This window comes from Bactrocera neohumeralis, chromosome 4 (genome assembly GCF_024586455.1).
Source record: "Bactrocera neohumeralis isolate Rockhampton chromosome 4, APGP_CSIRO_Bneo_wtdbg2-racon-allhic-juicebox.fasta_v2, whole genome shotgun sequence".
Taxonomy (NCBI): Eukaryota; Metazoa; Arthropoda; class Insecta; order Diptera; family Tephritidae; genus Bactrocera; species Bactrocera neohumeralis.
Window position 1 is genome coordinate 19,511,947 of NC_065921.1, and position 20,096 is coordinate 19,532,042.

Here is a 20,096-nt window from a genome sequence, read left to right on the forward strand (position 1 = left end):
AGTATTCTATAGCTGTAGCTCTCATAGTAACAGTAATTAAAGGCCCAACTATCGGATATAAATGTAATTTTAGGACTTGAAAAGACCGCTTTCTATACGTTACATTTTTGCAAAACCAGTTATCATTACTTAGAAGAAGAAAACCTCTAAAGCGTGTATTTAATAGGATTTTTTATAAAACTACTACCTTCGGCCGATTAGTGAAGTTTTTTCTATAATAAAATTGGATTCCGTATTGAATGTGCATTGTGTCCCTTACGTTTACTAGTATTTGGGTAAATGCTTCTCGATTTGATAATGCTGCTGAGGAAGTGATTTGGAAGAGTTTTTTAGATTGACTTTTCTATCAATATATTTCTCAGACGTTTGCAAGTACTTTAATACGAATCTTTATTTTTGTCTTCATATAGGCTTCTGGGTATGTCAACTCTTGAACCAATTATAAGCCTCGGCTGGGATATTCTTCAGTCCTTCGGAGCCTTCAGGAGCGCCATTCGCTAGATATTTGTATAGTTTCAAATATATGTATGTAGTCGAAAAAGTCTTTTCGTATTTCTAATCAAACTTCAACTTATTTTTTTATATTTATAATGAGCTTTAATTAACCAAATATGTACCATTTTGGTCGACCACTTTTTGCAATTTTTCCGCTAGAGACATTATTGCATGAGTGTAAAAATTTTCTGGATTCTCAGCGAAAAATTGCCACCAGTAATTTTCACAGGCTTCTCTTGAAGCCAACTTTACTCCAATAAGGGAGTTCTGCATTGATCGAAACAAATGGTAGTCCGAAGCCCTTTCTGTTGATCAGTTCTGGCCATTTTTGTTGATAGTAAAATGTATAATTAATCGTTCGACCAGGCTAGAGCAGCTCATAGTGGATAATTCCTTTCCAATCCCGCCAAACACTCAGCATAACTTTTCGAAACGTCTTTACGATCATTTGTTGAGCTTCACCACGCTTGTACCATGATCTTCTTCGCACATTATTGTCATATTTGATCCAATTTTAGTCTCCTGTTACCTTTCGCTTCAGAAATGGTTCGATTTTATTTCGTTTCATCGAATTTTTCTACGATAGATCGACCAGAGCGAGGTGCATCTTTCACATCGAAATTGCCAGAAGGGAAGCCAGCGAACCATTGTTATGCTACATAAACTGATACAGCATCGTTTCCGTAAACTTTCATTTTTATACGAAAATTTCAAAATATAGCGAATTTCTTCATTATTTTCACCGTAACCTTTCTTCAACTTCCCCGATTTTAATTTTTTTTTAAGCTTAAAATCTCACTTTTCCAACACTTTATGGTATGACTCAATGTGATTGGTAGCACTGGAGATATACGTCTGCAACGACATCTATTGACAAAATAAATAAAACTTTTTCGTTTCAGTCCGAGTCAAATTTGATCAGAAGGTATATGAGGCCAATATTGCCTACTACTCCTTGATAACTTCCCGAAAATTTATTGCACAGAAGTCCTGTATTATGAAAGGCTTTAGTCATGGTTAATGACAGATATCAAAAGCGCTGTTATAATAACTCCGTAGTGTAGTACTTGTCGTGTATTACTTGGCAGGAATTTTTGTTAGTCTCGTTCAACAACGAACTGAAAATAGTTCATTATTTCTGGCACGTCCTTAGAGTGTTCAAAGTCACATAACACTATGCTAAGTACCGAACCCAAATACCCTTTCCTTTTTACCGATCTTTTGCAATATTAGATCACTTTAATCAATTAAAAAAAAGGTTGTCCTTTTAAGCTTCTTTACTCACTTTCTTCACTTCTTCCTCTGACATTTTGCTATTCACTTTCCCTAATTACAATTTGTTCCCGATGGTTAGAGAGTATTTTTGATATGTAAGTGCAGACTGAAATCAGGCTGATATTTAAACAAATCTTCGCTACGCATTAGAATGCAAGGCTGGTGATTTTGTTTCACTAAAGAAAGAAAATCAAAAAGGTTAACGGAGTTTTAGATATAAAAATGATAAGCAAGCGTGTTATATTTATCATACGCTAGCTAAATTGCTGGGTACTTTTGCACTACATATATGGAGCTATATGCTTCGATCTACGTGACAAATACCGCACAATATTTCTGTTGTTTAGCTTGGTGCTTAATGAGCTTTATGGTGCCTTTCCGGATTTATTACACAAAAATTCTCAAAGAATTTTATGGGCCAGACTAAGTTTGGATACTCAATATATTTTTGACAGTTTCTTGTATACAAATTTAAAGTTAAAACAATGAAAATATTGAAGAGTTTGCAAAAATTTTTCTTAAAAAAATTATTGAGCTTATAGTTTCAAACTCGCACGCCTTAATTTTAATAGCATGAACTTTGAAATTTCTTAGGAGATACCTTTTAAAGAAAAAACAACTTTAACTTCGGTAACACCGTAGCTGTAATAGCCTTCACAAATACGAAGGTGCCTTACAAAAACTTGATTCCGCTCTTTCAGTTTGTATGGCAGTTATATGATGTAGTAATCCGATTGCCGTAGACTATTTTGTTCATAAAGTAAAATTTAATAAAATATTTTTAGAAAATTAAGATTTATTTAGACCCATCTTTTTGCCTTTTCCGTCTAAATTACGAAATTTTCACCTTGCACTTCGCGTATTTATCGTTTGGTCTATAAATGTTTATTTCCAATTTATGGCCACATCTGATAAAGCGTAAACATGTTAATAACCCTAATCAAACGGCGCTATAGTATGCTTGATTTGTTAGAAAAATTTTCTTTTTATTTTTCTTGTAATCAAATCTTGATATCCTTTACGTTGCTTGGCGTTCTGATTATGTACTGTATATACATATACATTTATGTATATGCAGGTATGTAGAATCAGTACTGTACTTAGCATCGCTTTATCAATCAAATCAATATTGACTTGACGTCTGCCTTGTTGTTAGGTGTTGAGATCGATATCATATATGTATTTGTTGTTGTATTTTATAAAATTTTATTGTTAATTCTTATTTTTAGTTATCATTTCTGATGTTTATTGTGTCGATGAAACGTATAGTAATTTATCAAACTGCCTTGTAAAGTTAAGAAGCAACACTGTTGTACTTGTTGCTAACTGCCATTGTTATAGTTTGGATATAAATAGGTTAAAGTATACTCCTGATAAAGCAATGAAAGTGTGAGCAAAGAATTGTTGTATTTGTGTTTTTTTGAGATGTAGCCGTGGACAACATTCGAAAGAAATAATCTTCAAAAAAAAAAAAATAAATGTCAAAGAATGTTCTTAGTTTATTCTTTATGCACGGTAATAAAAAGAAGTCATTCATTTTTTTTTTTTTGACCGAGATGAATTTTTTAAGTTACTGTAAATGTCCAAAAAAACGCTGGTACGTCCAAACATACTGAGTAAAGGTAACATAAAAAAATCAGAATTTAGATTAAAATTGTCAGTTGCCAGATTGCAATGCTAGGGTTGGCAAATCACGAAAAATAAAAGGCAACCAACGTAGGGTATTCGCTGATGCTCGCATCACTATCTAAGTCGCTCGAAGATCAATCATTTTAGAATTAAAAAAAGGAATACAGTTTAAGAATAAATAACAGGTGGCTTTAGATATTGAGAGGTTAAGGCAGTTTTATATACTAAAGACAATAATACTATAAAACTTGAAGAAAAGAAAGTGGATTCCTCTTTCCTTACTCTCAGAATAAATGATCAAAGTTAAGCTTTGTTTAGGGCTCTGTAGCGGCATATGTAGTCTCTTGATAAGATGACGAGAAGCTATAATTTTTTATTTCTATTAACTCTACTCTATTAGTAGCATTTACATATTCATTTGTACGAAATTAATGTTGTGAACATCTTATTACTGCACTTTCCCGTTATAAAAGTTCCTCAGTTGCTTTGGTCATATTTCTGATTGATCTTGTCTCTAGAACTGCTTAATGATTTTTGGTTAAGAAGAGTTCACTGCAATCCATATATGTAATCGGTAGAAGCCGACATTTCTTCTACAAAAATCTCGCATTGGGTGATTGCTTGACAAAGGACAACTGCTTTCAGAGTTGCCTAATATCTAATATCAATCTAATTAGTTATAAACTAAATTTTATACCCACAAGACCTTCGTTAAAGCTTAGTATTAAGCAGATAATTATTATTTATAAAACAGTTATACTAATATTAGTGTATAATAAATATTAAGTACGTAAAAAAAAATAAAAAGTAATATGGAAAAACTATAGAAATAAATAAAATAACCAAATAGTTCAAGATTTGCCGCTGCGTATGAGTAACTTTTTTGTAACTTTTAATAAATATCTTATTTTTTTATCATATTAACTGTATATTAACGGAAGTGTTGCCTCTGTCAATTAAATATATTTTTTACAAAGCAACAACAACATTTTACATCTTCCTCTCATAAAGTTCTTCGTATAAAAGCCTTTCTGTCAACTATATGCAAGTAACACACCGTAGCGTATGAGTGATCTGAACGAATAAATAACTTCCAGTTAAGGAAAAATGAAGTAAGCCTTAGTTAACGACTATGCTGTGAGCCAGTCTGTACTCTAAGGCAATTTTTCGATTTACTAACTCAAGATTTTTGTGTGAGATTATGGAAAAGGGACTATTTTCGAATTTCGATGAGCGCCTAGGTATGTATACTGTCTCGTAAAATGGGTTAAGAAAAAAATTGAATTAAATGCGATTATGCTTGCTGTTTCTATATCTTAAGGCGATCTATGACGCTATTGGTAATAGTAGTCTCTTGTTTCTCAAGTCTATCCGTGGCTGCGGAAGATGTGCCAAGTCGGCGAAAATACATTGTGACAATAAAGCACTCGAAAATTAAATTCGATGATTCAGTTTTATCAAAAACACAAGCATTAGAGTGGCACAAAGCCTTTAAAGACGGTCGAGAAATCGTTGAGGACAAGTCACGTTCTGAACGACCTACGACCTCTTCAACTGATGAAAATATTAAAAAAGTATCCTTCACTTTTGATGCTTGAAATCGTCAAGTAAGTATTGGAAAGATGGTAAGCGAGCTCGACATCTCACGCGAATTCCGTTCGAATGATTTTGGTGGAAATTTTCGGTCTGAAACGCGTTTTTGCTCGATTCGTCCCGATAAAGCGGAATTTTTTCCGAAAAAGAGTAACGTAAACAAGTCTCTTTGGATATGCTTGATCTTGCGAATTCCGATCTCACATTCATGGAGAGCATTATAACTGCCGCTGTGGCATGGGTTTATGAGTTTGGCATGCAAACAATCAACAATCATCGGAATGACGGGAAAAAGCGAGCCGAAGCCAAAAAAAAACTACGCAAAGCCGCCCAAAAATCAATATGATGCCCATTGGTTTATTCGATATTCATGGTTCGGTGTATCGTGAATGTATTCCGCAGGAACAGATTGTTAATAAGAAGTTCTATTTGAAAACATCCGTCGAAAATGGTCGGAATTGTGGAAGAACAATTCATGGATTTTACCCGATGATAATGTACCATCGCATCGAGCCAATATTGTGACCGAATTTAAAGCCAAAGCATTGAATAACATTGATCAACTACCGAGTTCACCAGATTTTTTCTTGTTGCTCAAACTGAAATTGCATCGGAATGACCCAAAAGTCGATTCGAAAAAAAAAAAAACTAGGCAAAGCCGCCCAAAATCAATATTGCCCATAAGTTATTGTACATCTGGGGGGTACGTGAATAAATATTGATGAATAATTAAATTTTTGGTTGATTTATTTGAAACATTTTTGTCAAAATTTATAATATAATAGTGGAAGAACAATTCTGGTTAGTTTTACGATGAAAATGTAACGCTTATTTTACAACCAGACAATAGCGGTCCACGCACTTAAAGCCAAACGTTTTATAATAATTATCAATATCCAAGTTCACATATTTTATCTTGTTTTCTCTGAAATATGTTTACGAACAATTTATAGTATACATATATTGAAATTTATAGTGCGTTATAAATCAAATTAAATTATTGTAATTATACGCTGATAACTTGTTTAAAATTTGGTGTGAAGTTTGTAACACCCAAAAGGAAAAGAGGGAAATTCTGAAGATATTTGGCCAATATAAAGACAATACTGTGTATACACCGACACTTTTTCTTCATTAATCGAAATTGCCGACATCGGACTACTATAGCCTATAGCTATCATACGAACTGTTCGATGAAAATCGAGTCCTTGCATGGAAAACTTTTTCATTTGTTGAGATATCAACACAAAATTTTGCACGGATTAATTTCCAAAAGAACGCTAAAATCTCTGAAGAAATTGTTAAGATTGGACTACTATGGCATATAGCTGTCATACGAACTGACCGATCAAAAGAAATTCCTTGTATGGAAAAGTTTTTTGTTGGATAAGATATCTTCACGAAATTCGGCAGAAATTACTATCCAAAAGAATGCCGTAATATCCGCAAAAATTGTTCAGATTCGATAACTACAGGATATAGCTGACATACGAACTGACCGATCAAAAGCAATTCCTTGTATGGAAAACTCTTTTATTTGACAAGATACCTTCACGAAATTCGGCAGGAATCACTATCCAAGATTATGCTGCAATATCCGCAAAAATTGTTCAGATAGGATAACTATAGCATATATCGGTTATACAAACTGACAGCTCAAAATAAAGATAAAAACCCTCATAAAAGATCGCGAGCAGTTTATGCTTCATATTAAGCTATGTATACAAATATATTTGCTATAAGAAATACACTTGTGAAGGGTATTATAGCTTAAGTTAGCCCTTTACTAGTTAGTTTTGCTTAGCTTTTATTGTTTTTATTACTATTTTTCACTTTCATTCCACACTATTTACAAAACACCTAATTGACGCTCTAATTGTTTATCACCTCAGTTAGTTATTCATTTCCAAAAACACCAGATATGAAAACACGAAATTTTATTTTATATGGCCCAATAAATGTATCAATATCGTATAGATTATATAACTTTTCATTTGTACCCGCCTGTTTACCTTATTTTGGAAAAAATGCCGAAAATGCGCGTAGTTTGCATGAACGAAAAAATCACGTAGGCCGTCACGACTCAACTGATGCTGCCACCAATGTCGCAGTGTTTTGAGAGTTAACATTTTGCACCAACAAACCAAAAAAACTCAGCTTTAAGCACACACAAACATGAACTAGCGCATAGAGATCAAGCGAAAGAGGTGGAGCCGTGTGCTCCCTGTGCAGCTATGCTATACGTTTTGTTGTTGCTTTTGGCGCGCTGATAAAGTTGCGGGTGATCCGTTGTGTAAATAATAAAATCAAATCTCTGTTAATTTGTTTTCGTTTTTTTTTCAACAACAACAATTCTTCGCTGTCATTTGTTTAATCTGCATGAATTTAAGCTCAAACTCTCTGTAAACACACGGCCATGTGTGCGTGAGTCACGTATGTTTGTGTGTTTGCTAACATCGGTTGCCCAAGAGCACACATTCCAGTGTTTAATGATGTTTTAGTCTTATCTAATACGTTTCCAAAAATAACAAATATTTAAATAAAAATATTTTTTTAGAATTTTTTGTTAAACACTGAGTTTCAAGAACTAAAGTCGTAGGAATTATCTCTTAAGCTGCCGGTCACTGACTGAGTCGAAGTTACACAATTGTTTGAACAGTGAGCATTAACAAAGTGACCAAAGCTCGCATGTCTGCAGCGGGAGTGCGAGCAGTAGGCGAAAAACTAGGGCCCTTAAATGCCCTTAGCCAAAAATATGTATGTACTATATACTTGACCTCCATAACGTCATATAAATTTAAATAATTGTAAGTATATATACAGATAAATTATCGTTCATTGTATGTTTGTTGACAGTTTGACTGAAAGTGATTTAATTTTAGTCACTGCCCAGCGCAATTTTACGCCTCAGGGCATTCGTCATTAGCGCAGCGACAAAAACATACCAATAATTAGTTAATACGTAAGAATTGTACGTGGGGCTTAACAAAAGTTCGCTCAAAGAAAAATTTATTTTTTGAAATCACTGAGGCGTACGAAATATAAAGATATTATTATACTCTCGCAACAATGTTGCTAACGAGAGTATTATAGTTTTGTTCACATAACGGTTGTTTGTAAGTCCTAAAACTAAAAGAGTCAGATATAGGGTTATGTATACCAAAGTGATCAGGGCGACGAGTAGAGTCGAAATCCGGATGTCTGTCTGTCCGTCCGTCCGTGCAAGCTGTAACTTGAGTAAAAATTGAGATATCATGATGAAACTTGGTACACGTATTCCTTGGCTCCATAAGAAGGTTAAGTTCGAAGATGGGCAAAATCGGCCAACTGCCACGCCCACAAAATGGCGGAAACCGAAAACCTATAAAGTGTCATAACTAAGCCATAAATAAAGATATTAAAGTGAAATTTGGCACAAAGGATCGCATTAGGGAGGGGCATATTTGGACGCAATTGTTTTGGAAAAGTGGGCGTGGCCCCGCCCCCTACTAAGTTTTTTGTACATATCTCGGAAACTACTATAGCTATGTCAACCAAAGTTTACAGAGTCGTTTTCTTCAGGTATTTCCATATACAGTTCAAAAATGGAAGAAATCGGATAATAACCACGCCCACCTCCCATACAAAGGTTATGTTCAAAATCACTAAAAGTGCGTTAACCGACTAACAAAAAACGTCAGAAACACTAAATTTTACGGAAGAAGTGGCAAAAGGAAGCTGCACCCAGGCTTTTTTTAAAAATTGAAAATGGGCGTGGCGCCGCCCACTTATGGACCAAGAACCATATCTCAGGAGCTACTAGACCGATTTCAATGAAATTCGGTATATAATATTTTCTTAACACCCTGATGACATGTACGAAATATGGGTGAAATCGGTTCACAACCACGCCTTCTTCCAATATAAAGCTATTTTGAATTCCATCTGATGCCTTCTCTGTATAATACGAGTATAAACATTAGGAACCAATGATGATAGTGGAATAAAACTTTACAAAAATACGGTATTTGAAAAATATGTAAATGACGTATTACGAAATCTCGATTATCACTTTACCATGCGAGAGTATAAAATGTTCGGTGACACCCGAACTTAGCCCTTCCTTACTTGTTTTTTCATTCAACTTCTTCTTTATTGGCGTAGACAGCGCTTACGCGGTTATAGCGGAGTTTACAACAACGCGTCAGTCGTTCTTACTTTTCGCTGTTTGGCGCCAATTGGAAATTTCTGTGTCGAATACTTTCAGAGCTGGAGTGTTTTCATCTATACGAATGACATGACCAAGGCAGAGAGCCGCTGTATTTTAATTCGCTGAGCTATGCAATGCCGCCTTATAACTCGTACAGGTCATCGTTCCATCGCATGCCATATTTGCCGTTGGCAATGCGGAAAGGACCATAAATCTTCCTCAGAACCTTTCTCCCGAAAACTCGTAACGTTGACTGATCAGATATTGTCATAGTCCATGCCTCTGCACCATATAGCAGGACGGGAATAATGAGTGACTATTAGAGTTTGGTCTTTGTTGATTGAGAAAGGACTTAATGAGTGACTATTAGAGTTTGGTCTTTGTTCATCGAGAGAGGACTTTACTTCTCAATTGCCTACTCAGTCGGAAGTAGCACCTGTTGGAAAGAGTTATCCTGCTTTAGATTTCGAGGCTGACAATGTGCCTTTTCGATTCAGCTCTGCAGCTCGAATTATTTTCTTCAGGTGCAGATTGAAGAAGTCGCATGAAAGGGAGTCGCCTTGTCTGAAACCTCGTTTGGTATCGAAAGGCTCGGAGAAATCCTATCCGATCCTGATGGAGCTTTTGGTATTGCTCAATGCCAGTTTACACAGCGGTATTAGTTTTGTGGTGATACGAATTTCAGACATAGTAGCATAGAGGTAGCTCCTTTTCGAGCTGTCAAAAGCAGCTTTAAAATCGACGAAGATGTGGTGTGTGTCGACCCTCCTCTCTTCACGGGTCTTTTCCAAGATTTGGCTCATGGTGAATATCTGGTCAGTTCTTGATTTTCCAGGTCTAAAGCTGCTCTGATAAGATCCAATTAATTTGTTAACGGTTTGTTTTAATCTTTCAGACAAATCGCTCGATAGAAGCTTATATGCGATGTTGAGAAGTCGTATCCCACGGTAGTTGGAGCAAATTGTGGGGTGTTTTTCTTTTTTCTTTACCAACCAATATTTGTAGTAATAGAATTATCGGTGCTTTCAATAAAAGACTAGTTATTTTACTAAATATTTTTTCTATATAGATAAGGGTTTGCCATTATGTTTTAAAATGATTTTGGGTAAGTGCCCGTGAGTCGAGAGCACAAAACTTTGTCAGTTGTCTTTATCCTTTGCTAAGTTACGCCAGTTTAACATCCCATGGCAGGTCGCTATGCACTTGGTCCTTCCATTGGTTGTGTGGACGCCCTTGATTCGTGGTTTCATCTTTTTTTATATTCATCGTTCACGTGTACGGCTCTAAAGATCGTACGAAGAACGGTCATATCAATAATTCCAAAAGCTTTCTCATCTCAGTTCATCGTCGTCCATGTTTCTGCACATTATAAGGAAAAAGGGGTAGGGGGTGATCCATTTCGAATCGCAAGCTTTCGAATCCCAACTGCAGCAATTTTGCTTGTTTACTCTATATAACTATTGTACCAGGAATGGTCCTCATCGCTGAACAAAATTTGGCTCGAAAACGACCTTCTTGGAACATTTCAAGAGCCCATATAGCTTGGCTGTATTTTCTACGCTTTTAATTTAAGATTTCGACGTAAAATATGCCAAGTTGTTCTATACGTCAGTCCAAGTTGCCAAATCGATTCTCTACGGTCTTCGTGTATACTTTTAGCTCCAGCTGCTATATTTTGTTCACTTCGTGCTGGACAGACTAGATAGACCACTCCAATAATGAATGTGCTGTCTCAAGATAGGTAATGCGAATAGTACGAGTACGTTCAGTAAGCCAACTATGTCGACCATAAGTTGAGCGAAGCGCGCAAAACACATTCTCTTGTTCATCTTGTCATGATTAAATGCCAAATAATACTAAACAAAAAAATAACATGACAGCTTGACACGACTCACGCATGATCTGCCAAGAAAAGGCAATTGAAGAAAACCTGTACTTGGATCACCCGTTATTTACAATAAAATTTTGGTTTTGGTTCGAAAACAATCCAGATATTTGGAGGTACAATCATAAGAAATACTCTATGGCATTGGTAAAAAACTGTGGCCGTCGACTTCACTAGCTTTTTAAAAAAAAAATAATAATTCGCCGTTGGCAGGTACACGTAATAATCATTTAATCTGGACTACAAGCTGGATGTAGGTGAACATTCCAATCAAGCTCTCGGAGTATCTGATGAGGCACTTAACGCCGACTCACCGCTTTTCGATCACGACCGTTTTCGTTTAGTATAGTCGTATGAGATCCGTTTTTCATTACCAGTAAATAATCGTTTAAAAAAAAACCAAAAAAAAGGTATATGTATATGTAAGTTCGATAAGAAAACATTTTAGACAACTTTTTCTTGTGTTCGATTTTATTTTAAATATTTTTTATTTCTCAAAGGTTAACCATTAAAGGACTTGACGAAGTATCAAACTTAGATATCAAGTAGCTCTTAAAAGCGTTGATACTTCACCTCAAATGAAACAAAACTTCCATATGGCTTTACCAAGGACCAGTAGGTCTACGGATGGCATGATAGCTGACCAGTGAAACCTAACCTAACCTAAGCCCTAAAAATAGACATTAAAATAGCCAACTTTCATAGCTGGCAATCCAGCTGACGCTTGCTACATAATCCGGAAAACTCTTTAAGAATTCTTCAAAAATTTGAGCGCGTTGAATTTTTTGGTGTATCCAATTACCAGCAATACCAATTTCTAAATTACCCAAGGTTCCATTATTGGCGGTGTGCTAAAATTAGAAGCGGATAAAATTAGCACGCATGATCTCTGGATCTAATAACAAACCTCTAAATCTATAAAGAATTCGAACGCTTTGCTATCTACGCCATATGAAAATGTGATAGCAAAATTCTTTCTTCCTGTAGTCAAAATTGCTTCATCAAAGGACCAATTCACGATTTTGGCAGGCGTTTTTGGTTCAATAAAAATCGCCATGTGATCTGGACCGGTTAAAGTATAATTGTAACGTCGCGTATTGGTTGAATTCAAAACAGTTGTGGAAGTAAGCGTTAGCACTGGTTTTTCACTGGGTATAATCGGTGACTCATTGACGGGTAGCCACAAACTGCTCGGCGAATAGAAAATGCTAAACGGAAAAAAATTATTTCAATTAAAATTCAGATTAATTAATTTTGTAATGTACTTGTAACTAACCTGGGCCTGTTTTGTAGACAAGTCGATGGATCGTTGCATACAACGCTGGATTCATAGATTGCTACGAAGCGATTTATCACATCTGAAAACGAATAATAAATGTCTGAGTATATGTTGTCCCTATAAAAAAAAGGCATTTGCTTTTAAGAGGACTTCGCGTCCAGCGATAACTGCTAAAGTTCTCTAGAAATCATTACACATTATCAGTAATGCGTTGCAACTTTTACAGTGGATAAAAATATCGAACAAAGAATTTGTCTCAAATTTTGTATTTCTGATCAAATTTCGTGGGCGGAATCGTTACGAATGAACGAAAAGACTAACGGTAATTCAGTTTTATCAAAAACACAAACCTATGAGTGGTACAAAGCCTGCAAAGACGGTCAAGAGATCGTTGAAGGTAGTTTGTGCCTCGTTCTAGACGACCTACGATCTCTTCAACTGATATAAAACATTAAAAAATATGGTGCTTGAAAGTTTAATATAAAATGCGATCTGAATAGGAGTCAAATTTTTAGGTGCTGTTTGGAACGAATATGGAGCCTACAATTTCACCGCTTTCTCTGGCTGGTATCAAGTTTTAATCATAACTGGAGCTTATGATTCCATTCCGCTGTCATAGTCAGACGCTATTTTTATTTGATGACAGGAAAATTCTCCCGTATCTTTCATTCACCAGTAGACTCATTCGATTTGCCCTTAAACTAGTAATGTATTTGGTTGCAGTGCCCCAATAAATACGGTACTAAGTAGCTTGGAAAGGTTCTGTCATATCGTTTTATCTACGCCACTCAGTCTGACGTGTGGAACGACTTGGCACATTTTACGTCGAGATCTAAAATTGAAAGCGAACAAAATACAACTTGTGCAAGAACTAAGGCCGTTCAACCTTCCCAAGTGACTTCGTTCCGCTCTATGGGCTCTTGCAAAGATCCAAGAAGATCCGACGTTTTCGAGCCAAATGTTTTTCAGCGATGAGGACCATTTCTGGCTCAATGGGTATGAAAAAAAGCAAAATTGCCGAATTTCGGACGAAAAGCAATCTGAAGATATATTTACGAGCTGTCATTTCATACAGACAGAGTAAAAAACTTTGTTTTGTGAAGTGTATTACAGCTACCCGCCGCGGAAAGCAGAGGAAGAGTAAGATTATCGATGGTTCAACCAATAATTTTGATAAAAACGAGCTAGTAACCCGAAAATACTATTTCGTGATTGAAGTCGAATTTGAATACATCTTTGTTTTTAACTTATTCTGTTACTGAAATCGCATACCTCTTCCCGAACAACTTACCTTCCGCTGTCTCAATATGTCGATCTTCTCCATAGACATAAATCGCCGACTCGTTGATGCGTGTACTGCCATCGAGGTTATGATATATTTGATTTGTGTGCTGTTAGACAAATAAACCGTAAGTTTGCTTATTCGACCGATATCTGTTGTCGAAACTTACCTGAATTGAATAACGCTGTGGTGCTAATTGTGCGGTATAGGGTATGCCTATCGGGGTGGAAGCTAATATAATGGAAACTACAGTGACAGCCAAGAAGCAAGTTATGAGCGAACGTGCCTTGCGAAACCAAAAATACAGTGGTATCTGGCAAAATAAGAAAAATAAAAATTTGTCAAGGAAATGTGTATAAATAACTCATATTTGCCTTACCAAAAATCCACTGCATAGAATCGTAATTAAAATGGCAACCAAAGAAATTACTAAATCCGGATTGGTCGAACCGCCATTGCGCCCACTTACCGGTATTAATATGAAAAATAAATACTCCGCAACATATGTCAAATACATGAACGGCATTATTTGACTCATTATAACGGAAATGGCAAACCAATGACCTGCGTGACACGAGAATATCAAGTCAGTGTACCAACACTGCAACTAACAGTACTTACCGATATAATGCAGTTGTGTTATTAAATTTATAATCAAAGCTGCTGCATAAAACAACACCGGCAACATGCACATATAAGCCGAACGAATATTCAAAAAGGTTAAAGTGATGGTTAAAATAATTAGCAGCAGACAATGTGAGTGCATAAATAACTGTATGCGAAAATTCAAACTAAGCACGTGCTGGAAAAGATAAACATTCCACAAAAATCAATAAAAGCGCTGGTAAACACAATAACGGTGTTAACTTACTTTCTTTGTACTTTCCAGAAATATTGCGGGGCAAATGCCCAAAGCGAAAAATGCTGGACAAAAGTAAAGGCCGCATATTAACCAATTTGCAGAGAACCACGACATGGAACACCCTATAATATCCATAAAGTAGGCGATGAGTAACGGTATGCCAGCAGCCAATGCGAGTGAGAGTATTTGTATGCTTAGTGTGTGTAGGCAATGCTTGGTGAATGGAAGCCAGCTTAGACTTGATTTCGTTGCTATAAAGTAAAGTGAAATTGCGATCGCAAGCAAAGCGGCCGCACATACAACCAGATTGATGATAATGCTGGTGTTCAGCGTATAAGAAAGCACAAACCAGCCGAGGAAATCGTAGAAAATTAAATATTCAGGTTGGTAGTTACTAGTCTGAGGAATAAAAATTAAGGAAATATTATTAATAACGCTCAGGACTATTTATAAGTAGATTCACGAAGGAGTTTCGAAAATATTTTTTTTTTTCGATTTTTGATCGAGATTCAAATGTGTTATTGAAAATTATGATACGAATAATAGGAATTTCATGTTCCATCGAAATCTGTATATCTCAAACGGGCCGGAAATAAAAGTCGTAAGTGGAATTTTAAAACTCTCCTCGACGCCAGTCGCCAGTAGAGAAGAAGAATATTAGACCGTTATTTCTAAAATTGAGCTTTTGAATCAAAACATTCTTACTTACCATGATATTCCTCATTTCAGGCGAATTACCGATAGATTTCGCCAAACTTAGCACATTATCGCCAGTATTTTGAAGGGAGGCTTTCGGAAAAACACTAAAGCTATCGAATTTCGTATGGTAAACGTAACCGTTATAGGCATAAGCCAAATCAAGACCTGTAAGAATAACAAATTTACTTATTTGGAATGTAAATATTTATAAATCATGACAATCATGGAAGCACACCAACCCTGCATACCACCATAGTTTCTAAAAACTCGGAAATCTGTGTCAGATGGTATTAAATTGTATTGAAAGAGTTCCTCAGCTAGGACATTGGTGAACGGATGTGGCACCCGCCTATAGTAGTTCATAAGCCAAGGGCTATTGGCAGCAGTACGAAATAGTAGTTCACGACCACCCGAACCAGCGGCGTCCAAGTTGATTACGACCCTTTGAAAAAAATTAATATCAATTAAGAGTAAATCTATATATATTTTTTTACGGCTCAGACTTGCAGTTCTTTGCCCATTTGTGTTGGCGAACAAAACCGACCGATGCAGAGAGCAACTCCTCCTCAGCGCCATTGAATAAAAACACTATCGGATGTTCAAGTGGTCCATTGGATGTTGCCAGTACACGTAGTAACTCCAATAAGACGGACAACATTGCGCCATCATCACTTGCACCGGGACTTGTTGGTTTGCTATCAAAATGTGCATTTATCAGTAAATAGTTTGGACTCCTACTGGTTTTGGCACTCAGTTTGACTATCACATTTTGTACGCTCTGGTACAAACGTGTGGAAAAGTATTGAGCTGAGACCACTTGCTTATCCACTTCAAAATCAAAGTAATCACTCTTTTGATTTTCAATTTCACTAATTTCATCCATTAGCAATTTCACCGCTTGCACTTCATTTGCCTCACTGCCGACTACCCTAGGACCGAGACTAGTTAGTTTAAGAAGGAAGTCCTCAGCTCGTCCAGCAATAAATTCGTCTGTGTGGGTTGCTGCATCCTTATGTGTGAGTGGTGTGGGCAGGTGGTATACCTGTTGGACCACTATTGCCGCATAGAGTATTATCCAGAATGCTGTGAAGCAAGCCGCATAATACCAGTTGAGTTTTTCATTTCGCCTGAGCTAAAATTTCGTTTTTATAAAAAGTTAAAAAAATAGTTGTCGGATGAAAAGAAAACGCAATAATTTTAGAGTTTGATAAATATGTGATGAGTAAATAATATTTTGAGATCGATATATACTATGGAAATAATATGTTATAGCTACCCTAGCAGAGCTCAAATCGAGCAGAATCGGCGATTCTTATGTCAGTCGAGTCTCCATAATTAGAACGGTCCAAGATTTGTATACGACTGATTATCAACTCGGCAACATTTCTCAAAAATACTTAGTAATAATTTTTTACCGTTACGACAACAATAAAAATTAGAACGCTGAAGAGGTGATGCTTGCCAACTTTTTTTGTAACTGTTCGAGAAGGCTGCTTTTTGGATCTCCCATGTAATAATAAGATAACGCGGTAACTATTTATATATAAGGTCTACTCCGTAATCGGGTAGAAGATCTTTAACCGGGAGTACTGAAAGTAACGTCCCTAAAATTCAAATCATTTTACGGTTTACCTAGTCCTCGTTGGCATAGTAAGGATTAAATAAGTTGTCTTCGAGGTCATTTAATGGTAAGTTCAGGAAACGTGCGGTTTCGACTGTGTCGGACCATAGGGAGAGGGGTAGGGATAGCAGGGTATGCAAAGAGGTGATTAGTGTCATGCCGTTACTCGTTGCACGCTGGACACATATTTGGTCCAGTAAGTCAGGGTCGACTCGGTATAAGTAGGAGTTTAACCTGCTTTAGTATCCAGAATGAAGCTGCGCAAGAGTAACTCTCGATTTTCGGGGCAACTTGAGCTCGTCGTCTGCAATAGGTGGTGGTTTGACTTCTAGTACGCCATTCACTGCGAGGGAGGGGATATGTTATGGCGGTCAGTGCATGACTGAAGGTTGTTGTGCCTGAAGTCTGGTCGGCGAATTATTGAGGAAGGACCTCTTGATGCTTCTAGGAGGCGGTTCCGCTACGAGCAGGTGACTGCAGGTATGATTTCTATGAAAGCTTTATTATGCTCCTTAATTGGGAGCATACGTGCCCTACTGTGCAGGTGTTCGATAGGTGACATTAAGAGGCATCTAGACCGGAGTTCAATATTCAGAAATGTCTGTAGCTTACTCGTGTGTATTTCACTGCATCCAGATGACCATAATGGTGCGACATAGTGAAGCCTTTTATTTTCCCAAAAGCGTTTCTTTGTCTTTACCCCATGTGCTGCCGGTTTGCGACTTCAGGATTTTGTTGCGGCTCTGTGCTTTGGCAATGATCGTGGTCGTGTGAGGAGTGAAGGAGTACGGGCTGTCGAACGTCACACCTAAATTCTTAGGCTTATTGACAGTCGGAATTTTAACGTCTTCGACTGCAATATTAAGGTCAAGTCTGTACTCCTTCGTCCAGTTTATGAATATGGTCGCTGTAGATTTAGTGGGGGAGAGTGTTAGGTTCCGTGCAGCGAGGAAGCGAGAAAGGTCGTAGAGAAAATATCTTGTAACCAATAATGATGCATTTGATGACCTCTACTCGACATCGTCTTTGCAAAAGTTTCAGGTCTTCTGGTATGAGTCTAGCTTAGACAAGCTTCATATCCAAAATATTAATCGAAGTTATTGACACAATCCATAAAATATGTTGAAATACTATCCATCTAATGCCAACACAAGGATTTTCAAGCACTGTTTCTTTAATGTTTCTTTCACTTTTCCAATCAGAGGCAGATGGCCGAATCGGATGAGAAAACTTTTCACAGATATGCAATAGTAGAAACTTCCTCAACATTTAAAATGCTGAAATTGAGGATATATAGTATGAACATATGTGCTTTATGGCATATAGTTATAATGATATTTTTTCAAAAATCACATTTTTTCCATACACCAGTTCTTCTTCTTCTTAATTGGCGTAGACACCGCTTACGCGATTATAGCCGAGTTAACAACAGCGCGCCAGTCGTTTCTTCTTTTCGCTACGTGGCGCCAATTGGATATTCCAAGCGAAGCCAGGTTCTTCTCCACTTGGTCCTTCCAACGGAGTGGAGGTCTTCCTCTTCCTCTGCTTTCCCCGGCGGGTACTGCGTCGAATACTTTCAGAGCTGGAGTGTTTTCATCCATCCGGACAACATGACCTAGCCAGCGTAGCCGCTGTCTTTTAATTCGCTGAACTATGTCAATGTCGTCGTATATCTCGTACAGCTCATCGTTCCATCGAATGCGATATTCGCCGTGGCCAATGCGCAAAGGACCATAAATCTTTCGCAGAATTTTTCTCTCGAAAACTCGTAACGTCGACTCATCGGTTGCTGTCATCGTCCAAGTCTCTGCACCATATAGCCGGACGGGAATTATGAGCGACTTATAGAGTTTAGCTTTTGTTCGTCGAGAGTGGCCTTTACTTTTCAATTGCCTACTCAGTCCGAAGTAGCACCTGTTGGCAAGAGCAATCCTGCGTTATATACATACACCATACACCAGTTCACTGTAGATTAAAGCGGGTCGGTTTTTTTCTATAAAATGCGGCAAATGATGTACAAATTATTCTGAACAACTTTCCCCAAGATGCTATGGGTCTAAAACCGAGTTCGAGCCAGCGATTTTTGGGGTGAAGTTTAAAAAATCTGAAAAATTGGAAATATGTGATATAGTTGACCAATCTGGCCGATTTCGACAAATAATAAAGAAAACTGGCGAAAAATGTTTATGATCCCAAAAAAGCTTCGCCTTAAACATTGCTGGCTTGAATTCGGTTTTAGACCCATAGTCTCTTAGGAAAATTTTTTCAGAATGAACCGTAGAACACATGCCGAATACGCGATTATTTCAGTTTTCTGGCTCCGTGTAAAGGGCGGGTTGCTTTATATCTTTCCAGTAATTCTCATATCATATCATTTGATTAAACAATGTGTACATGTTCAAGTAAGGATAGGTCTGTTTTTATTCGTAGATATATTTTGTGTTGTTGTTGTAGCGGCAGAAAACATACTTGAAGTGATTTAGAGGGATGGTGCCGAGTTGACAGTGCTTGGCTGGATAAAAATCCAGGGCTGTTCCAGTTAGTTAGACCCGGATATGTCGGGGTCTGTCGACAGATGTCGTGTAAACGGTGTTCTATATATTGTATCTTTTGTATCGGTTGTTGTCTCATTGAAATATACGTTTATATATTTATGTTCTTTATTTCATTAATACATTTATTGTATATACCATTTATATATATTTATCAACTACACTTGATTATCGATTGGCTGTCTTTCCGAATTATTTCCTCACTAAAAATGAACTTCTTCACACCGGCACTAACGACGAAATAAATGTTTTGATGAATGGAAACATGCCTCATATGGGTTTCTTATAAGATTGTTACTATAAATTGCAGCGATATGAGAAAAAAAAAACACTCACAAAATCACGAGTTGTTCGAATTATAAATTGATTAAGTGTGAAATCTAAAGTACTTAATTATAGCGATAGTGAATTGTAAGTAATATATTATCAAGACACTTGTGTGATAACGCTCAAGTACCGTTAACTTCATATACATTGTGACAAAATTGAAAGTGTAAATAAGACGCAACATATTTATTTATTCATCAATATTTATTTTGTCGCCTTAAAATTAACCCCAGCAGATGTTTTACACTTATACTAACGGTTTTTCCAGTTCTCGAAACACTCTTCATAAGCACTTTTTGGAATGGCCGAAAATGGGGCCACTTTCGAAGATTGCTGACTTTTTGCTTGTCAAATTCATAAATCCATGTCTTCTCGGCAGTTATAAGGCTCTCAAAGAGACCTATTTAC

General features: G+C 36.8%; 2 protein-coding genes across 3 annotated transcripts in view; both read right to left on the reverse strand.

The window, feature by feature from the left end:
- The window catches only part of LOC126757620 (endoplasmic reticulum metallopeptidase 1-like), a 15,155-nt gene extending 7,671 nt beyond the window's left edge, over positions 1–7,484 (reverse strand). The window contains exon 1 of one of the 2 annotated variants that reach the window (XM_050471669.1): positions 7,005–7,484. In XM_050471669.1, the coding sequence (XP_050327626.1) occupies positions 7,005–7,121 (117 nt within the window). In that variant the 5' untranslated portion in view covers positions 7,122–7,484. Of the gene's footprint in view, positions 1–1,780; positions 1,861–7,004 lie in introns of those variants that run through there. The other variant, XM_050471670.1, reaches the window with a different exon arrangement.
- Positions 7,485–11,516: 4,032 nt separating this feature from the next.
- Positions 11,517–19,620, reverse strand: LOC126756111 (endoplasmic reticulum metallopeptidase 1-like). The gene is made up of 12 exons (XM_050468950.1): positions 19,500–19,620; positions 15,692–16,320; positions 15,428–15,630; positions 15,199–15,353; positions 14,499–14,888; positions 14,249–14,429; positions 14,007–14,191; positions 13,797–13,940; positions 13,637–13,736; positions 12,343–12,424; positions 11,974–12,274; positions 11,517–11,917 (listed from the first exon to the last, which is right to left on the reverse strand). The coding sequence occupies exons 1-12, from the start codon at positions 19,500–19,502 to the stop codon at positions 11,750–11,752; spliced, it is 2,541 nt and encodes an 846-aa protein (XP_050324907.1). The 5' UTR covers positions 19,503–19,620; the 3' UTR covers positions 11,517–11,749.
- Positions 19,621–20,096: the final 476 nt, after the last annotated feature.